Source organism: Nothobranchius furzeri, chromosome 12 (genome assembly GCF_043380555.1).
Source record: "Nothobranchius furzeri strain GRZ-AD chromosome 12, NfurGRZ-RIMD1, whole genome shotgun sequence".
In the NCBI taxonomy this organism is placed as follows: Eukaryota; Metazoa; Chordata; class Actinopteri; order Cyprinodontiformes; family Nothobranchiidae; genus Nothobranchius; species Nothobranchius furzeri.
In genome coordinates this window covers 28,089,166-28,110,081 of record NC_091752.1, presented here as the reverse complement: position 1 = coordinate 28,110,081, position 20,916 = coordinate 28,089,166, and the positions used below count along the sequence as shown (strand labels likewise).

Genomic DNA, 20,916 nt, shown 5'->3' with positions numbered 1-20,916 from the left:
AGGAGCAATGTGGTTTTTGTTCTGCCCGTGGAACACTGGACCAGCTCTATACCCTTCTGGGTTCTGTAGGGTGGTGGGAGTTTGCCCAACCAATCTATATGTGTTTGTGGATTTGGAGAAGGTGTTCGACCGCGTCCCTCAAGAGGCCCTGTGGGGGGTATCTCACGGGTATGGAGCTCCAGGCCTTCTGAAATAGGCTGTTAGGTCCATGTATGAAAGGTGTCCGAGCTTAGTCCACATTGCTGGCAGTAAGTCAAGCTCTTTTATCTGTGAGAGTTGGACTCCGCCAAGGCTGCCCATTGTCATTGATTCTGTTCATAACTTTAATGGACAGGATTTCTGGGCGTGGCCAAGGTATTGAGGGGATCCATTGTGGTGTCCTTAGGATCGGGTTTCTGCTTTTTGCTGATGATGTGGTCCTGTTGGCTTCATCAGAACGTGATCTCCAGCTTTGCCTGGAGCGGTTCACAGCCGAGTGTGAAGCAGCTGGGACAAGCATCAGCTCCTCTAAATCTGAGACCGTGGTCTTGAGTCGAAAAAGGGTAGAATGCCTTCCAGCTCAGCTTTCGATTTACTGGTTGATCTACGTTCCTACCCTCACCTATGGTCACTAGCTTTGGGTAGTGACCAAAAAAACAAGATTGCAGATACAAGCTGCTGAAAGGAGTTTTCTCCACAGGGTGGCTAGGCTATCCCTTGAAGATGAGGTGAAAAGCTCAGGAATATCGGGAGGGGCTCGAAGTAGATCCTCTGCTCCTCCACATGAGCCAGTTGAGGTGGTTTGGGCATCTGATTAGGATGCCTTCTGGACGCCTCCCTGGTGAGGTTTTCCGGGCACGTCCATCCGGGAGGAGACCTAAAGGAAGACCCAGAACACGCTGGAGTTGACCCCACAACCCGACTCCAGAGAAACGGAAGAAAATGGATGGATGGACGGAAGACACCTACTGGGACTTTCAATGTTTGTTTTATGGCAATAAAAATTAAAACTTTGTTGACAGACTCCAGGACTGTTAAGTTTCTAATCAAATTCCGTGACAATAAAGAAAGTGGTTGAAATAAGTTTAATGTTGCAAAGAGGCTCATGCCATCTTACAATAAGGTGCAGTAGATTATGCCAATTTGATTTTCATTTCAAGTGCAAAGTTAGCAAATCAATCAAAGTGCTTTTAGAATCAAATTAGTTGATTCTGAGATGTTCAAGAAGGGCAAACTTAAACCTTTTGCTTTAGGGGTTTTTAAAGCTTAAGTACAAGACATGTTCCACTAATCCACTATTTAGAAGAACATTAGCTACTAATAGTTTGAACTTCTGCTGTTGTCTCATAAAGAGCTCCACAACACTGCAAACAAACACTTAAAGCAGGACATGTGAAGATACTAGAACCAAGCACATCAGACAGCTAGAAGTTGGATACAATTGCATTAAATCTCTATGCTGAATGTCTTCAGGTGTAAGAAACGTATCACCATGACCAAATCCACAATCCACATTGAAAATCTTACTAACAAGTTGCATAATGATGATAGTTTAACCACTGAAATGGAGTCAGGAGTGCCACAGCTAAGATACATATGTACAGTTTTTCTTTCCTTCTAATGCTTTTGCGATGCATTGTGATGATTAACCAGTCCTTAATTATCGAGTTGAAGCAGCCAGTCGAAAGATGGAGTTGGATGAGCGATGTCCTGCCTTGGGAGACCTTATGGTCGGCAGAGTAGCACAACATTCATTTGTTCTTCTGGGCCTTCTGAGCAGACTTAGTAACTTTACCAGTGGTAGACACTTTCTTCTCCACACCCTTTATCACACCAACGGCCACAGTCTGACGCATGTCGCGCACCGCAAAGCGACCTGTGACAACAAGAAAAAAAAACAGCAACCGTTTAAAAAAGTCTAACACAAGATTGGGAAGGTTATAAAAATTTTAAAGAGCACATCACACTTAAACTTACCCAATGGAGGGTACTCGGAGAAGCTTTCAACACACATTGGCTTCCCTGGAATCATATCTACGATGGCAGCATCTCCAGATTTAAGAGATTTTGGATTGTCTTCCAGCTTTTTGCCTGACCGGCGATCAATCTTTTCCTTAAGCTCTGCAAACTTGCAGGCAATGTGGGCAGTGTGACAATCCAGAACAGGAGCGTAACCAGCACTAATCTGGCCTGGGTGATTTAGGATTATCACCTAAATGCAAAACAAATTGCCTGTAAGAAGAAAATGATTGCTTCTTTGCCCTTTTTTTAGAGCAAACTATTAATACTGACAGTTCATGTGTCAAGATACTAATTAAAAACATTTCCCATGACTAATTTATACACTGCTCAAAACATAAAGGGAACACAAAAATAAGATCCTATCTGAATGAATTACATATTCTTATGAAATACTTTGTTCTTTACACAGTAGCTTGTGCTGACAACAAAATCACACAAAAATTATCAATGGAAATCAGATTTCTCTATCAAGATCTGGATATGGAGTCACGCTCAAAATGAAAGCAAAAACAACAAACTGATCCAACTTTGATGTAATGTTCTTAAAACAAGTCAAAATGAGGCTCAGTGTGTGTGGCCTCTATGTGCCTGTATGACCTCCCTACAACACCTGGGCATACTCCTGATTAGGTAGCGGATGGTCTCTTGAGGGATCTTCTCCCAGACCTAGAGTAAAGCATCCACCAACTCCTCAACAGTCTGTGGTGCAATGTGGTGTTAGTGGATGGAGTGAGACATGATGTCCCAGATGTGCTAAACTGGATTCAGGTCTGGGTGGGCCTGTCCATAGCATCAATGCCTTCATCTTGCAGGAACTGCTGACACACTCCAGCCACATGAGGTGTAGCATTGTCTTGCATTAGGAAGAACTCGGGGCCAATCGCACCACCATATGGTCTCACAAGGGGTCTGAGGATATCATCTTGATGCCTAATGGCAGCCAGGTTACCTCTGATGAGCACAACATGCTTTATAGGTTAAAAATTGTACGTCGCTTTGGATTAAAGTGTGCCAAATAAATAAACATAAGCATGGAGGGTTGTGTGGCCCCCCCAAAGAAATGACACCCCATACCATTACTGTCCTACTGCCAAACCGGTAAGGCTGGAGGATGTTGCAGGCAGCAGAATGTTCTCCATGGCATCTCCAAACTCTGTCACATGTATTACATCCCAGGCCATCTTGGAGGCCTGGGGAGGAGGACACGTGCTCTGGTGTTAAAAGGTTAACTTAAACGAATGTATTTACACAAAGGGAAATGAATGAACATAGACTAATTAACACAATTGGACTAATTGGTAAATGCTCAGTGTAAACCTGGGGTTTTTCTCAATGTCAAGGCGTTGCGAGGCGATGTCTTGTGAGGCCAGGCGCCTTGCTTACGAGGAAACTGTCCTTCCTTGGTCAAAGAAAACGGTTAAATGGAACAGACTTGCATCACGTGACCGCATCTTCTACAGCGGTCACGTTGTCGCATGCACGTCCCATTTGCCGGTTCCGTTAAAACCCAGTTCCGTTAGAACTTATGAGACTGTGCATCCAGAACTTATGAGACTGTGCATCCATCAGGGTTCGATGGGGATGTCGGTGAGTTTTATAGTATTAGACCCTGGGTTGGGCGTCCTAAGTTAGAATCATATCTTTTATTTTAAAGGTGAAATAATATGTAAGACTTTTCCTTCTGTAGTAGCTCACTTCTTTTTAAGCAATCCCGTTATCTTAAGGTTTCTTTATATTAATCTGTCACAAACCGTAAAGTAAGTCCTGATAATTCAAGAACCTATAATTAATGTGCTTACCTCTGTGCAATTAATGGTCAGGGCTCCCACTCATGAAGCTTTAGAGAAAACCTGAAATAATCAGGATTATGTTTCTTTTCCAAAAAAGTTTATTACAAAATAGAAAAATACAAAAATGAGTAAATATAAAAACAACCGCTATCCCCCAAGGAGGAATTAGTTCAAAATGATTAAATAAGAGAGTTAGTTTACACCAGCTCGTATCTTCTGAGAATCTCCCCAAACTACTACCTTAAAAACTCTAAAGAACTCTCTGCTCCTCTCCAAAAAACTGCCTGTCATCCCCCATCCAGCAGGACGGGGATGACCCCTCCAAATCTGCTCTATCTCTTCTTGTCGTCTGCCCCAGCTCCCTACTAGCTGCTGTTCAGAGCTGTTCTAATATACCCTTCCTGGGCCAGCTTAAGGTCATGGGGTCATTTACCAGATACACACTTTGTAGCTCAACACAAAACATTTGGTGTCATTTTCACTACATGCAGCATTCTTCTTAACACAGGTCATTACATCATCTTTTGCAGTATTCTTCAGTTTCTCTCCAATGTTCCTGAGAGGGCTTCTGGATCTGATGGGCTTGTCTTCATTCTGTTCTCCTCCAATCCCATCTTTCCAAGCCAGGGGTGGATCCAGGGGTGGGGTCAGAGGTTGGGTCAGTCTCCTGACCTTTCGCCCAGTTCTGTCCTCTTGTCCCTGTGACCCTTGTGTGACCCTTGTTTCTGACCACAGTTTTTTGACCTGCAGCCCAGCTCCTGTCTTCTGGCTGATTTTGCTCGCACAAGCCAGTTCAGTGTGGCTCACCTTTTGACCCCGTACTTGCCACTGTCTTTGGCATGTGGGGACTGGCAACATCCCCCATGCGAGAAAAATCTAGCCAGGGGACTGCAGCAGCCTTCTTTGGGGTGGGGCTGCCTCCTCCTCCTCGGAATCATCTTCATCTCCAGTCTCAGACCCAGAGTCTGACAGCTCAGAGTCCAGATACACACCATCATCATCATCACTCTTTATAACAGGAAACCCAACAGCCTCAGTCTCCTCCTTCAAGCAGAGACGCTCTCCCTCCAGACTGAAGTGGAGACATTTTTACTGCAGAGCTCCAAATATTCTCCCCACACACCTGAACAACAACAAGCTAACTCTGCTAGCAGCATCTGGTTGGAAGCTTGCGCTAAAAATTATAAAGCGTGGCAAGGTGGATAAATGAGGGCCCGGGCAGGATTCAATCCCGAGACCTCCGGGGTGGGAGTCATACGCTCTAACCACTCAGCCAATGGGACATCCTCTTGGACATGTGGCCAGGGCGTGGGAGTCATACGCTCTAACCACTCAGCCAATGGGACATCCTCTTGGACATGTGGCCAGGGCGCATTATCAATCAAGACATTGTGACAGAACGCTCACACTGTCACACCTTCCCCCCTCTTTCCACAAGCGCGTCCTCGTGCTCCCGCGCAGGGTGCCACAAACTTCACATCCATGGACCTACTGGACAGTACTACATGGATCCTGCCAACAACAACATATGTGGCAAGGTTAAAGATGCTTACGCCTTATCAGTGTAGCTGTCTGTCAGGTCAGAATCATATGGAGCTGTTAGTTCAGGACTCTCCCTTCTCAACAGAACTAGTAGGGGGAGGGGTGATGTCACCACATCCTGCTTGTCTGTTGTTGCTCAGCTGACTGAGTGCTTTTTCTCTGTTCAGCTGTCTCTTCTCATATCTGCAGGCTAAGATCATTCAAACCAACAAAAACACCATTTTTTTAAATAAAGCAGCACCCGTCTCTGCTTACGCCTCCATGGGTGCACTCACACACTTTCCAGGAGAATATACAGGGTTCCCGTCTCAAGCAGGTCCTGCAAATACAAATTTTAATTGGAGCAGAGAGTTCCAATGCTCCCAGTTATAAGTCCGTCCTCCTTTACAGGCGGCACGGCTTCTCCCCTCACGGAGCCCCGACAAAGAGGTTCACACATTATACATGTTCCCGGCTTCCAGCTCCTCCATTGCGCGTGACGATGCCCGACAGGAGATTCTGTGAAGCTAGGAAACATGATTACTTTACAGTTCGTGACAAATACCTCCCCGTGTTACCAGAAACGAGGCCCAAGTCACACAGATTCTTACATATCAGTCCTTCACTAGATTTTGATCCAGCCATGACGTTTAATCGCATCTCACTTGTGCCTCAGCACCCGCACAGCGCCCCGCCGCAGCTCCATACTAGCTTTTCCAGCCTCATTCTGAAAGCTCCGGTTACAGGATACTGAAAGATCTATCTGCCATGGCTGGTTAAAAGTTTTTCTTATTTTTATTTATTTTATTTTTATTCGTTTTCACGTCTTATTCTTTATTCTTATTCTTTATTTCTCTTTATTTTTTGCCTAGCTTTTATCCTTGGCTTTTCTTACGTCGGAAACCCGTGATTTCTTTATACCTCTTTGAGTTAATCGTCCGTTCTCCCAAATTTCTTTCCTTTTCGAGAAATTGGTGCAGTTCTCACTCCAAGGTTGTAAGCATATCCGGTCCATGGTGCGTAAGCTTTTATAAGCCTAAAAGACAGTTCTACGTCGGATAGCCCAGTATCTAATATTTAGACCTTCACTCCGTAGCCCCACGTTGTTGCGCCATGTCGCGTGCACGTCCCATTTGCCGGTTCCGTTAAAACCCAGTTCCGTTAGAACTTATGAGACTGTGCATCCATCAGGGTTCGATGGGGATGTCGGTGAGTATTATAGTATTAGACCCTGGGTTGGGCGTCCTAAGTTAGAATCATATCTTTTATTTTAAAGGTGAAATAATATGTAAGACTTTTCCTTCTGTATTAGCTCACTTCTTTTTAAGCAATCCCGTTATCTTAAGGTTTCTTTATATTAATCTGTCACAAACCGTAAAGTAAGTCCTGATAATTCAAGAACCTATAATTAATGTGCTTACCTCTGTGCAATTAATGGTCAGGGCTCCCACTCATGAAGCTTTAGAGAAAACCTGAAATAATCAGGATTATGTTTCTTTTCCAAAAAAGTTTATTACAAAATAGAAAAATACAAAAATGAGTAAATATAAAAACAACCGCTATCCCCCAAGGAGGAATTAGTTCAAAATGATTAAATAAGAGAGTTAGTTTACACCAGCTCGTATCTTCTGAGAATCTCCCCAAACTACTACCTTAAAAACTCTAAAGAACTCTCTGCTCCTCTCCAAAAAACTGCCTGTCATCCCCCATCCAGCAGGACGGGGATGACCCCTCCAAATCTGCTCTATCTCTTCTTGTCGTCTGCCCCAGCTCCCTACTAGCTGCTGTTCAGAGCTGTTCTAATATACCCTTCCTGGGCCAGCTTAAGGTCATGGGGTCATTTACCAGATACACACTTTGTAGCTCAACACAAAACATTTGGTATCATTTTCACTACATGCAGCATTCTTCTTAACACAGGTCATTACATCATCTTTTGCAGTATTCTTCAGTTTCTCTCCAATGTTCCTGAGAGGGCTTCTGGATCTGATGGGCTTGTCTTCATTCTGTTCTCCTCCAATCCCATCTTTCCAAGCCAGGGGTGGATCCAGGGGTGGGGCCAGAGGTTGGGTCAGTCTCCTGACCTTTCGCCCAGTTCTGTCCTCTTGTCCCTGTGACCCTTGTGTGACCCTTGTTTCTGACCACAGTTTTTTGACCTGCAGCCCAGCTCCTGTCTTCTGGCTGATTTTGCTCGCACAAGCCAGTTCAGTGTGGCTCACCTTTTGACCCCGTACTTGCCACTGTCTTTGGCATGTGGGGACTGGCAACAACGTAACGTCACGTGACACAGGAGATAACGTTATATTTTATATGTATTAGTTTCAATATAAATATATAACGAGCCTTTTACTGTTTAAATTGCGTATTTGTTTATTAAATTAAAAATATAAACGAGTTACTACCCGCTAGCCACCGAAGCTGCAACTACTAAGCAACTAACCAACCATAGATAACTTCTTTGGATCTAAAAAAAACATTTTAAATTAGCTGACTTACTTTTAAACTTGAAAATTGTCCCCGAAGTAGCTGACGGCTTCTGATCCGTTGTCTTTTTGAAAATACAGCGGTGTATTGTGGGTAATTTTTGACCAAGGCTAGGCTACAAGACGCCTCCTGTGTATCCTTGCTCAGCTAGCTAAATGGCTAACAAACGGAGAACGCACGCCTCGGTAGAACATGAACATTGGAACACGTCTTGGCGGCTCCCGATGACGTATCTCCTAGGCAACTGGGGCGGGGCCAAGACATCAAGGCAAGGTTCCTTGGCATTGAAAAACACCCCTGCTCTCATCTGTGAAGAGCAAAGGGTGCCAGTGGCGAATTTGCCAATCTTGGTGTTTTCTTGCAAATGCCAAATGTCCTCCACGGTGTTGGGCTGTAAGCACAATCCCCACCTGTGGAGGTTGGGCCCTCATACCACCCTCATGAAGTCTGTTTGAGCAGACTCGTGAACAATTTCAGCCCACCGGAGGTCATTTTGCAAGGCCCTGACAGTGCTCCTCCAGTTCCTCCTTGCACAAAGGCGGGGGTAGCGGTCCTGCTGCTGTCGTTGTTACCCTCTTACAGCCTCCTCTACATCTCCTGCCTGTCTCCTGATAGTGCCTCCATGCTCTGGACAATAGGCTGATAGACCTTGCCACAGCTCACATTGATGTGCCATGCTGGATGAGCTGCACTACCTGAGCCACTTGTGTGGGTTGTAGACCCTGTCTCATGCTACCACTAGAGAGAAAGCACCACCAGCATTCAAAAGTGACCAAAACATCAGAAAGCATAGGAACTGAGAAGTGGTCTGTGGTCACCACCTGCAGAACCACTCCTTTATTGGGGATGTCCTGCTAATTGTCTGTATTTTCTAACTGTTTATTCCATTTACAACAGCAGGTGAAATTGTTTGTCAATCAGTGTTGCTTCCTAAGTGGTCAGTTTGATTTAACAGAAATATGATTGACTTAGTTACATTGTTTTTTTGAGTGCTCCTTTATTTTTTTTTTTGAGCAGTGTATTTCTCTGAAATATTTTTATACTACAAATGGTTCTAAAATACACACAGGTATTGTTTTATCTCTATGAAAAAATATTTATATAGCACATTTAAAAACAGCATGACAGCTGAAATATTTTTGTAGTGTTTACCTGAGCTGTGAAGTTGGCAGCTTCCTGCGGAGGGTCGTTCTTGCTATCTCCAGCCACATTACCGCGGCGAATATCCTTAACAGACACATTCTTGACGTTGAACCCCACATTATCCCCTGGGAGGGCCTCTGTGAGTGCCTCGTGATGCATCTCCACAGACTTGACCTCAGTGGTAACATTTACAGGGGCAAAAGTCACAACCATGCCAGGCTTCAGTACTCCTGTTTCCACACGACCCACAGGCACAGTTCCAATCCCTGAAGATGTCAGTAGATTAAAATAAAAGTCCCTACCTCGGTAATGAAATGGTAAACTTAGAACTTTGAAAAGAAAATAATGTATATTTAATTCATGTGTACATTACATGCCTCCTATTTTGTAGACATCCTGCAAGGGTAGGCGTAGAGGTTTGTCTGTTGGGCGAGTTGGGGGCTGAATGGCATCCAAAGCTTCTAGAAGTGTTGTTCCCGATGCACTTCCATCCTTCCTGTTGATCTTCCACCCCTTAAACCATGTCATCTGGAAGGACCAATGGCATCATACAAAACACAGTAATGGTTTTTATTATTTAAATACCTAAATAATTTTGCATTGTTTTTTGGCCTCCAACACATTTCCATATGGCAACTGCTGACTCATAGGCTGCAGCTACCCTACCCACAACCCTTGTAGGAATGTGTGATTAAAACCAAGCCCCCATAATTTGGGTCTCGAAATGAAGCAAAACAGGAAGTAACAAAATTGCAGTTCCACCCTCATCCGCTGGGGGCTGGTATCAGAAGCGAGCAAATCCTCATTGTCTCCCATGTTAAAAATAACAATTTCACAGCAGAAATAAACATGTTTACAGCCTGGTACCAAAACATGTTTTAGGTTTAATAGATCTAGTTTACACTGAGGGGGGTGCATTTTTTTCTCACTCTTCTGTTTAAGTGTATTAAAAGCCTAAAATTCTGACTAATTAATGAGCATCCGACCCACGTGACCGCAGAGCTAGCTCTGGGGAAAGGCCTCAGTCTGAGCCTTGGTCTGGCCTGAAAACTGTTCTTCCATTTTCAGTCTCTCAACTTAGACCATTAGTTGTAGCGTTTGTGCGTTCCTTTTTGGATACTGTTTGTGCAATTGTTGGACAAAATGACTTGCTGTGATATTAATGCAAATAGTGTCCAAGAAGTCTCCACTTCTTTTTTTTTTTTGGTAAGTCAAATTATATCTATGTATTTATGTTGATGATTTTAGGTCACTGCCGCTCGTGCACTAGCTGAGCTTAGATTTTAACATGTACTGTTTAACCATGAAATTTAAATGTAATAGGGTAAAACCTAATGCATTTAACATGACGCTGCATTTTTTTAAAAGGGTTGAAATATAACATGTTGGTGGAGCTGGATTCTGACTATTAGTATGGCCCCCTCCCCTCAGCGGCAGCTCAGTGCATCTCTGATCGCAGCGGCGCCTGTCTGCTGCGCGGCTGTCGGCTTGTGGAGCTTTTGGATGGAAACCAATGTTTTCCACCCGGTTCTCCCCAGCGGCAGCTCGGCGCATCTCTGATTGCGGCGCCTGTCTGCTGTGCGGCTGCCGGCTTGTGGAGCTCTCCGAAGACCTCTGTGTTCCACCCGGTTTTACCCAGCAGTCAGCCCAGCATACCTCTGACTCAGAAGCTCCGGTGTTGTGCAGTTAACTCCGGTTGTAGCTAGGTTGCTACTTCCGTTAGTTTAGCTCCCACCTCCATGTTAGCTTTGGGTTAGCTTGTAGCTACATCGCTTCAGTTCGATGGGTGCCGTCATTTGATCCCAGCCTTACAGCTCCACCTCTTTTCCCTTTTTTGTAATTGTCTGGGCTTGACGGAACCTGTGACGCAGTCAAAATGGCGGTGGTGGGAACCTCCCATTTTTTGTCCAGCATATATGTTGATGATTAAAACAAACATATAAAGAAGCTACAGTCACCTAGATTGTATTCCTTTCAAACAAATAGCAATTGCTACTGTCTAATAGCTGTAGTATAATTGAAGTTATTGAAGTATGGCCCTCTCTTTCTAGGATGCTAATGCTCACCCCTGCTGAAAGGAGTTGAGCATATAATCAAGGGAAATGCTTGTAGTCTTAAGTGGCCTGATTGAGTTAGGCCAGCACCGTCTAAGGCGGGTTCATAGCACAGCTTAGCCTTTGCATCAGACAAACAAATCAGTAAAGACATGCATGGCTCCTTTCATCACACTGGCTGATGACATTTGAATTGCTGTTCGGTGTGGTACTTACATTTGGACTGGGTTCAAGCATGTTGTCTCCATTCCAACCTGAAATGGGCACAAAGGCGACAGTGTCTGGATTGTAACCAATCTTCTTGATGTAAGTGCTCACTTCCTTCACAATTTCTTCATAACGCTTTTGGCTGTAGTTGGGCTCTGTGGAGTCCATCTTGTTGATACCCACAATGAGCTGCTTTACTCCGAGAGTGTAAGCTAGGAGGGCATGCTCGCGGGTTTGTCCATTCTTGGAAATACCGGCCTCAAATTCTCCCACTCCTGCTGCCACAATCAACACGGCACAGTCGGCCTAAGGTTGCAAAAGATTCAAGGTGAACATAAGTACAGCTCAGAAGCAGTTCTGATCCCTTAATAATTTCAGATTTAAAAGGAAATATTCACTGTATTTTAATAAGTTGCTCTGAACAAGTTGTCCTGCAAGAGGAAACTGATTAACAGCAGTCTTGTTTACATTCACTAAACTGGATTTTGACTGCGTGTTGGACATCAGCTGTTAGAAATATTTGTAATGTTACTTAGAATTAGCCAAAGTACCATTTCAAATAAAGCATAGGTAGAATCAAACTAAGCATAAAGTGTATATTAGTTCCTGCATTTCCTTTTCAGCTGGAAGTGGCATAGCATCATCATGTTACAAACCTGGGAGGTCCCAGTGATCATGTTCTTGATGAAATCCCTGTGGCCTGGAGCATCTATGATGGTCACGTAGTACTTGCTGGTCTCAAACTTCCACAGGGAAATGTCAATGGTAATACCACGCTCCCTCTCTGCCTTCAGCTTGTCCAGCACCCAGGCATACTTGAATGATCCTTTTCCCATCTGGGAAAATAAGTCAGCAAAAAATATTTAAAAATCAAAGACTCATTTGGAAGCTTATCCATCCTTCGGCTGCCGTACCTCAGCAGCTTCTTTCTCAAACTTCTCAATAGTTCTCTTGTCGATGCCACCACACTTGTAGATGAGGTGGCCGGTAGTGGTTGACTTGCCAGAGTCCACGTGACCGATCACAACGATGTTGATGTGGAGTTTCTCCTTTCCCATGGTGATGCGTTGGGCTGAAGGTACGAGACTCTGTTAAAGCTGTGGTTTGCACTCAGTACAGAAAGCAGGGTTTGCAGAGCAGGAAAAGGAATGTTTTTCTTAATTAGTTATTTGAAACTCAAATGCTTTGCAGAATTAAAAGCAGCCAAAGAAATAATAACACTGAAGACGTGTGTAGCAGGTGTATTTAGCCAAGAGAGCTCACAGGGCCACTGATCTGCACCACAACACAAGTCCCTGCCCCTCTTACTCTCTAGTCCTCCCATCCATCCACACCCCTGCTCTCATTTTTCATTTCCAGCTTTGCTCTCCTGTCTTCAGCACATGCAGCATCTCTCCTCAGACTTGGTACAGCTTCACTTGAACCAGAATCCACCATTTTGTCACATCCAACTCTGCCAGAGTAGCAGCCATTTCTCAGAGACTGCAGTGATCAGCATACAGGTTCATGCAGAGTAGACATTGTTAACAGGGGGGTGTCGGAAGTGATGACCCTAGACATTACGGTCCAGCCATGTACTGCAAACTTTGGCATTAGAATTGATCATTTTGTGTGAATCTAGTTGCATCACATCCTCAGCCAGACGTGTTCAGGTGAACCCAGTCCCAGGACAGGGGATGCGTTTACATAGTAACTCATCCATTAGAAATAACGTCACAGCGGCTGCCGCAGTGCGCGTCTGTAAACAAAACATAACAAAACTGCACAGTCCTTTAAAAACAGCACAGACACTGCTGCAAACCGCGCGTTTCAGGGGATGCCAGCCCTCCGCCATGTTCTGTTATTTTCCTGCTTTCTGACAGCTGGATGCGCATTTATTACCGACCACCTGTCTCTCTCTCTGCATCGCAACATTCCCAAAACACATCCGGGAAACGGATTCGCTTTAAAAAAGGAAGAAGAAAAAAAAAGCTCGCACAAGACCTTTACAGAGGGCAACGGAAGCCCTCCTAGCACGCAGAACTGAATGTCGTACCTGAGCGCTGGCCGGTGTCGAGTAGCTGCAGGAGCGGAGCGGCAGAGAGGAGACGCTGATCCGTCTATAGCGCTCAGAACAGGCGGGGGTGTTGCGTAATAGCGCGCAACCGCCGCTGCACTGCATCACAGCGGCGGAGGGAGAGTTTATCACAGGGCACTATGGCAAGCCAAAACCGTCACAATACGCCACTTTCCCAACCCGTCTAGTTAAGAAATGGCGAAAAAAACGCCGTTTGATGTGCCAAGACGTCGTAAAATACGGCGAAAACTCTGCCAGAACGCCGTAATTTACGCCGTTCTGAACGGTCCAGTAGAACGCCCGTAAAATACGCCGTTTTTTCCGGACATTGAACGCCGTTTTTTACGTCACCCTAATCCCAGACGCGTTCCCTGTGTGGGTGGCGTAAAATACGGCGTTTGGTACGGACATTGAACGCCGCTTTTTTCGCCGTTCTGTGACATAAAACGCCGCTTTTAACGCCACTTTGTGACAGTTTTAACGCGTTTAAAATTCAACTTTACTCTCATTTATGCAGAGCCCTCCCCATGGGTTTCTCATCCACTTAATTTAAACTTCAGTGACCCAATGAAAGACGAGGAGGTTGAGGCAGCACTAATTCATCCCAGATTCGCCGGGCTGTCGGGCTGTGCGGATTGCTGTTTTCTAATACAACTCGGCTCTGTTTCAACTAATTTCACTGTATTGAAAAAGCCTTGAAATGTAGTAATATTATCAACAATGTGTCAACATTATTATTTTTTCTGTCCACCTGTAAAAGGCAGAAACGCTGTTTCAGTCAGACCTGATGATTACTTAAAAGTGTGGCTGCCGTATCAGTCTGTCCTCGTGGCTCGTGAGTCCAGCTGAAACATCAGTGCTCTTTCTGTCCAAAACTCCATTCTTCTTAAGTTAATCCACTTTCAGTATTTACTATTGTGTGTGTGTGTGTGTGTGTGTGTGTGTGTGTGTGTGTGTGTGTGTGTGTGTGTGTGTGTGTGTGTGTGTGTGTGTGTGTGTGTGTGTGTGTGTGTGTGTGTGTGTGTGCTGTCGCAACGTCCCGATTGATCATGCGCCCTGGCTACTTGGTCAAGGGAATGTTCCTTTGGCTGACTGGTTAGAGCGTACGACTCTCACCTGGGAGTCTGGGGTTCGAATCCCGCCCGAGCCCTCATTTATCCACCTGGCCACACTATTGTTTTTTTTTTTTTTTTCGTTTTTTTTTAACGACTGTTATACTTGTCTTACAGGAGCTTCTGAAGATGTTCTGTCTTGCTTCTCCATCATCACTCTCCAGCTCCTCAGACCAGCCACTCCAGAACCTTCCCAGATCCAGGATCAGAGCACTTTAATTAAAGTTTGAAACATGTCTGCTTGTTGTTCTCCTATAGAAGCCTTAAACTAGAATTTGCTAATGAGCTTTCTTGGCTAAAATATGCTCTTAAATGTTTTTATTTACATAATCAAGAAACACGTTTTTCATTGCTGCTTCACCAAGACACGACTCTGAGAATGTCCTCAAGATCCTGAAACACTGGTTAAAACAAATTACTTTTAACCTCTTATAAAACAAACGTGCCTGTTGATGATTATGCCACTATACTGAAGCACCTGCATACTTGCTACCGATTTGCTAACTTTCTGTAATATTTGATATTTAAGTTGAAAACATGAAATGCTGTAACACAAATTCCAAATGTTCTAGTTGAGCACTTGTTTCTACTCAACTAATCATTATTTCTGTGATTAGTCAGCTTTTTCCTTTTCAATAAACACATGGAAAAATTACAATTATCTTACTGAAAAATGGTTTAACAGTGTTGCACATGTATAATAATCTGCACTGGTTTTCACAGTTACGGCATTCTTCAAACTATAATAATAAAATAAAGTGAAAAGATATTTACAATTGATTACTTCAAGTTCCTACTATTTACATTTTATGCATCGATACTGTAAATGGCTGTTTACTAAGGCATACAGAGTCAGTGCCTGTACACAGGTAGTTTGCTTGTAAATCTACATATTTCTGTTCTATATGATCCTGTATTCTTCATTAATGCTACTTACAAATCCACGAGTCTGTAGAATTGCCTTGTTTATTTGAGCAGGTATTGAACAATCCTTTTAGTTATTAACAAGTTGAGTGTGTGCTTAAGAGGAGTTTAAAAGTGTTAGCCTTAGAAAGTAGATGAGCCTCTCCCACAAACCACATTTTTTTAAATTTAGGACTTTACGGAGTGTGCTGAAAGACAACAATGAGGCTAATCATCTCCATTTTTACAGGAGGCAACCCCCTGCTTACTAGGCAAGAACCCGTATGAGAACATTCCACTGACTTTGTATGCCTTAGTAAACAGCCATTTACAGTATCGATGCATAAAATGTAAATAGTAGGAAGTAATCAATTGTAAATATCGTTTCACTTTATTTTATTATTATAGTTTGAAGAATGCCGTAACTGTGAAAACCAGTGTAGATTATTATACATGTGCAACACTGTTAAACCATTTTTCAGTAAGATAATTGTAATTTTTCCATGTGTTTATTGAAAAGGAAAAAGCTGACTAATCACAGAAATAATGATTAGTTGAGTAGAAACAAGTGCTCAACTAGAACATTTGGAATTTGTGTTACAGCATTTCATGTTTTTAACTTAAATATCAAATATTACAGAAAGTTAGCAAATCGGTAGCAAGTATGCAGGTGCTTCAGTATAGTGGCATAATCATCAACAGGCACGTTTGTTTTATAAGAGGTTAAAAGTAATTTGTTTTAACCAGTGTTTCAGGATCTTGAGGACATTCTCAGAGTCGTGTCTTGGTGAAGCAGCAATGAAAAACGTGTTTCTTGATTATGTAAATAAAAACATTTAAGAGCATATTTTAGCCAAGAAAGCTCATTAGCAAATTCTAGTTTAAGGCTTCTATAGGAGAACAACAAGCCGACATGTTTCAAACTTTAATTAAAGTGCTCTGATCCTGGATCTGGGAAGGTTCTGGAGTGGCTGGTCTGAGGAGCTGGAGAGTGATGATGGAGAAGCAAGACAGAACATCTTCAGAAGCTCCTGTAAGACAAGTATAACAGTCGTTTAAAAAAAAACGAAAAAAAAAAAAAAAAAAACAATAGTGTGGCCAGGTGGATAAACGAGGGCTCGGGCGGGATTCGAACCCCAGACTCCCGGGTGAGAGTCATACGCTCTAACCAGTCAGCCAAAGGAACATTCCCTTGACCAAGTAGCCAGGGCGCATGATCAATCGGGACGTTGCGACAGCACACACTGTCACAATAGTAAATACTGAAAGTGGATTAACTTAAGAAGAATGGAGTTTTGGACAGAAAGAGCACTGATGTTTCAGCTGGACTCACGAGCCACGAGGACAGACTGATACGGCAGCCACACTTTTAAGTAATCATCAGGTCTGACTGAAACAGCGTTTCTGCCTTTTACAGGTGGACAGAAAAAATAATAATGTTGACACATTGTTGATAATATTACTACATTTCAAGGCTTTTTCAATACAGTGAAATTAGTTGAAACAGAGCCGAGTTGTATTAGAAAACAGCAATCCGCACAGCCCGACAGCCCGGCGAATCTGGGATGAATTAGTGCTGCCTCAACCTCCTCGTCTTTCATTGGGTCACTGGAGTTTAAATTAAGAGGATAAGAAACCCATGGGGAGGGCTCTGCATAAATGAGAGTAAAGTTGAATTTTAAACGCGTTAAAACTGTCACAAAGTGGCGTTAAAAGCGGCGTTTTATGTCACAGAACGGCGAAATAAGCGGCGTTCAATGTCCGTACCAAACGCCGTATTTTACGCCACCCACACAGAGAACGCGTCTGGGATTAGGGTGACGTAAAAAACGGCGTTCAATGTCCGGAAAAAACGGCGTATTTTACGGGCGTTCTACGGGACCGTTCAGAACGGCGTAAATTACGGCGTTCTGGCAGAGTTTTCGCCGTATTTTACGACGTCTTGGCACATCAAACGGCGTTTTTTTCGCCATTTCTTAACTAGACGGGTTGGGAAAGTGGCGTATTGTGACGGTTTTGGCTTGCCATAGGACACGCACATAACAAGGAAGGCATCCATTATCGGACATGGCGCGTTCTTTGTCCACTTAACCGATTTGTTACCTTTAAGGGAAAAGAAATCCATGACGTAACTTTTCATTCTCTGTGGTGGTCAAATGATTCAGCAGTAGTCCGCTCTCCAATTGATTCAATTTAGTTGGATTAATTAACCCTGTTGATCTCTAAAGTCTTTGTTGTGTCTGTCAGCCAGGGAGCATCACGTGGAACCAGTTTACTTCCAAATACACTAGCTGTAGGGGATTCTGTAAATGATATCCCTCTAAATACATCTAATATCATTTTATAATTAACATGTTTAATATTTATTTGAAGAAAAAATATCTCAGCTTATAGGACTTTTCATGTTCTTTCATGCAAACCTTAAATGTATTAATATAAAAACCAACATGTTTCTGTTCTACATGGAGAAATAACTGGACAGAGTCAGACTTGCTTAAGCCTGTATTTGATATGTTTTCATTACATAGCAGTCATTTGGAATGCTCATAATAAACATATAACACAGTAACAACTGTGATAAAACAAACAAGTCCCTTTAGTCTCAGTGTAAACAAACACAGTTACAAGCTGGAAAGAAATGTCAGTAAAGAGCTGGATTATCTGAATAAGGCACGGTTGCATTACTTCAGCTTAACTGACCATTCTACTTATTCAAAGTAGTTTCAACAAATTATTTAACTTTTGGAGGTTTAGTTTGGCTAAAGATGCTGGCTGTATTGATAAAAAGCAAAGTACTACTAAATTTAAAAGTGAGATCATAAGGATAATGTGGCAACTATCTTTTTAACTTGGCATGAAGCGGTTGAAAACAAAGTGCAAATAAAGTAGCCCTCACCAGTATCCTCTTCATTTTCCCTTAAAGCTGTAACCCGTATGTCCCAGGTGCATTAGTTCACCTGACTAAAGAGGTTCCTGGTGATCTTTCCATTTGAAGAGCCATCAAACTTTCGTGCACTGATGGATTCCCTTTATATCACAGGATATCATAAGGGCCTCACACTAAGGCTTTTTTCTTTCAAGTGTCCGTTTCACAGACACAATACTTAAATTTAAAATGTCTTGCTTTCTTGTTTTAAAAAGAAATGCTGGTGTCTGGCAGTTGGTCATAATCATCATCACAGCACCTGTCTCATGTAAACCATAGCTGGTAATAAAAATGGCAAAAAACTTTGGAGTTCAACAATTTAACAAAAACCTAAACTAAAAACAATGAAACTAAACGTAAATAGCTTAACTCATAAACAGTGTGCTCTAAGAAAGCTTGTGTGATTATCTAGATCAACGTCTGCTGGTTAAAACAAGCCGTACTGAACCGTAACCACCGGACGATAGTTTTGCTAAAAAGGTCTGAGTTTTTGTGATGTTCGTTTGTGTCCTCTGACACCTCTTTACGGTTTTGGCAACAGTTCAGTTTAAAATTGTCTTTGACCCAGTGACCGGCTTTGTGATGGATTTTAACGGGATGAGTTTCTTCTTCTCTCTGTTGCTTCAGTCTCCGTGAGACAAGGGCGTGTGGACGGCCCAGGGCTGAACCTTCCCGCGTCCAAACATGGTGTAGAATATTGAGCCAAACAGGTTGATGGCAGCAGCAATGTAGAAGACAATCTGCCATTCTTCCATCGTGTTCTAGAGGAAAACAAGCAGAATATTAACAAATAAGCTCCCAAAACGATTATGGGACCAATTCAAATCTCTAGAAATACTCTCAGAAAATGTTTGTGTAATTTTTAAAAGTGAAACTAAAAACATATCACAGCTGCTTCAAATCAAAGGAAAACGTGTTACTCCTCACTGCTGTCATCTTTACTGCAAAATGTATTAATTAGCAGTAATTGCAGGTCTGACGCCCCCAGGTGGTGAACATTAAAATCTGAAACTCACTGAGCCCTACTTCACACTGGAAGGAAGCATCAGCAGCCCGGAACGGCACTGCTTCAAATTAGAATCCATTATAGTCTATGGGGTGATTCAAACCAGCCGTGACGCGGACATTTTCAGACGCCCCAGAAGCAGCTCGCTGTGCCACTAAAGATAGGATCAGGTTCTATTTTTGCAGCGTGCTGCTTCTGGAACATAACAATTTTCGCAGATAACTCATTCACTGCCACAGATGACTAAAGTCGTCATTTGCATCTTTTTACTGTGTGGGCGTCGGAACGAGCCCCCGCACCGTGAGAACAAACATCTCAGCTTTAAAGCCGATCTTCATCCACGTACGTCACACGTCACGTGACCGGGAAGCAGAAAACCCATGTGTTAGGGGATCATTTTGGACCGCTGCTGTAAAAAAAAAGTGAGGCGCTAACCGGAAAAGCTTCTGCCGATCACAATTCCACAACAGATTACGAAAGAACGGATAACGCTTGAAACGCACAGATTCTTCCTGATGTAAGGTGAATCTCCGCTTTGTTTTGGTTGTTTTGGCGTCGACATCATTCTAGCGTGCAACGTTCTGTGTCTCTTAAAATAACAGTAAAAACAGTGAGAAACGCTGGCAGCGAAGGGCTTTACCAATCAGGAAACGGCTGGCAGCGAATGAGTTAATATAGAACTAGACAGGAAGTCACACGTTTTCAGTGTAAACCCCCCAGCAATTTTCAAAATAAAAGACTTGCAGCAATGTGATTTTATATCTATGTAGGTTACGTCAAAACAAGTGTCCTAACCGCTTATTTACTCCCTGCAACGATCCAGAAGTGCAACGTTGTTTTTCATGGCTTTAATCCTGGCAGTGGAAAGAAAGATTACACATGCCATCAAACGTGATTTCCTTCTTTTTGGTTTAATGGCGAATTGCATTAACTCGAGGGGTTCTGTGATCTCGCTTGTCTAGTGAGGAGCACGCTGAGAAAGCTGCTCTGTAGCCAAGACTCTCCCCGTGGGTAAAAAGCAAAAGTCGCGACTGAACAGTTCTGCTGCAGTTCTTCTCTGCTGATGCTGCCAGTGTGAAGCAGGGGTAAATGTCAGAGTTGATAACACACTCACAAACCTCAGCATGTACGCATGCATGCAGCACGCGTGCTACTGGTGAGATAGTTGTAGTTTCAACTGTAAGTTGGCTGAGAGTCGTTCACAATGTTAGATTTAGAGACCACACTAATCCGTTATTTATATATTTATATATTCTAAAATACTAAAATTTAAAGATTTGATTCAGCTATATACAGCGACATTCATGTTTAAAGTGCATAGGAAATTATTACCACACACATTATTAATGCTATTTATAAAACCAGATAACGTATATAATTTCAGATACAAACTTAACTTTAGGCATACATATTTTAGAACAACAATAAAGTCATTTTGTATTTCTGTTACGGGTGTAAGAGTTTGGAATAAGCTAAGTGAGGATCTAAAGCAAAGTCCCTCATTGCATAAGTTTAAAGAGAAGTATAAAAAAATTATACTAATCAATTACATGGAGGAGGAGGAAAAGTTGTAAGGGTGTTGCATTTGATTGTAATTGTCTATTGTTGGTGAACTGGGAGCTGTGAACATGGCGGGGGGGGGGGGGGGGGGTGTTGGAACATGAGAAAATGTAAATTTGGTTTGTGTGATTGAGGATAAAACATGTTATAGGA

At 43.0% G+C, this 20,916-nt stretch overlaps 2 protein-coding genes across 2 annotated transcripts in view; both read right to left on the bottom strand.

The window, feature by feature from the left end:
• Window positions 1-1,045: 1,045 nt before the first annotated feature.
• On the bottom strand, window positions 1,046-13,376 carry eef1a1a (eukaryotic translation elongation factor 1 alpha 1a). The gene is made up of 8 exons (XM_015944712.3): window positions 13,236-13,376; window positions 12,115-12,272; window positions 11,857-12,036; window positions 11,210-11,506; window positions 9,317-9,467; window positions 8,949-9,205; window positions 1,957-2,191; window positions 1,046-1,855 (listed from the first exon to the last, which is right to left on the bottom strand). The coding sequence occupies exons 2-8, from the start codon at window positions 12,256-12,258 to the stop codon at window positions 1,731-1,733; spliced, it is 1,389 nt and encodes a 462-aa protein (XP_015800198.1). The 5' UTR covers window positions 12,259-12,272; window positions 13,236-13,376; the 3' UTR covers window positions 1,046-1,730.
• A 4,692-nt stretch (window positions 13,377-18,068) lies between these two features.
• slc17a5 (solute carrier family 17 member 5) overlaps window positions 18,069-20,916 on the bottom strand; it is a 10,954-nt gene continuing 8,106 nt past the window's right edge. The window contains exon 11 of the mRNA XM_015944711.3: window positions 18,069-18,958. Within this exon, the coding sequence (XP_015800197.1) occupies window positions 18,821-18,958 (138 nt within the window). The 3' untranslated portion in view covers window positions 18,069-18,820. The remainder of the gene's footprint in view (window positions 18,959-20,916) is intronic.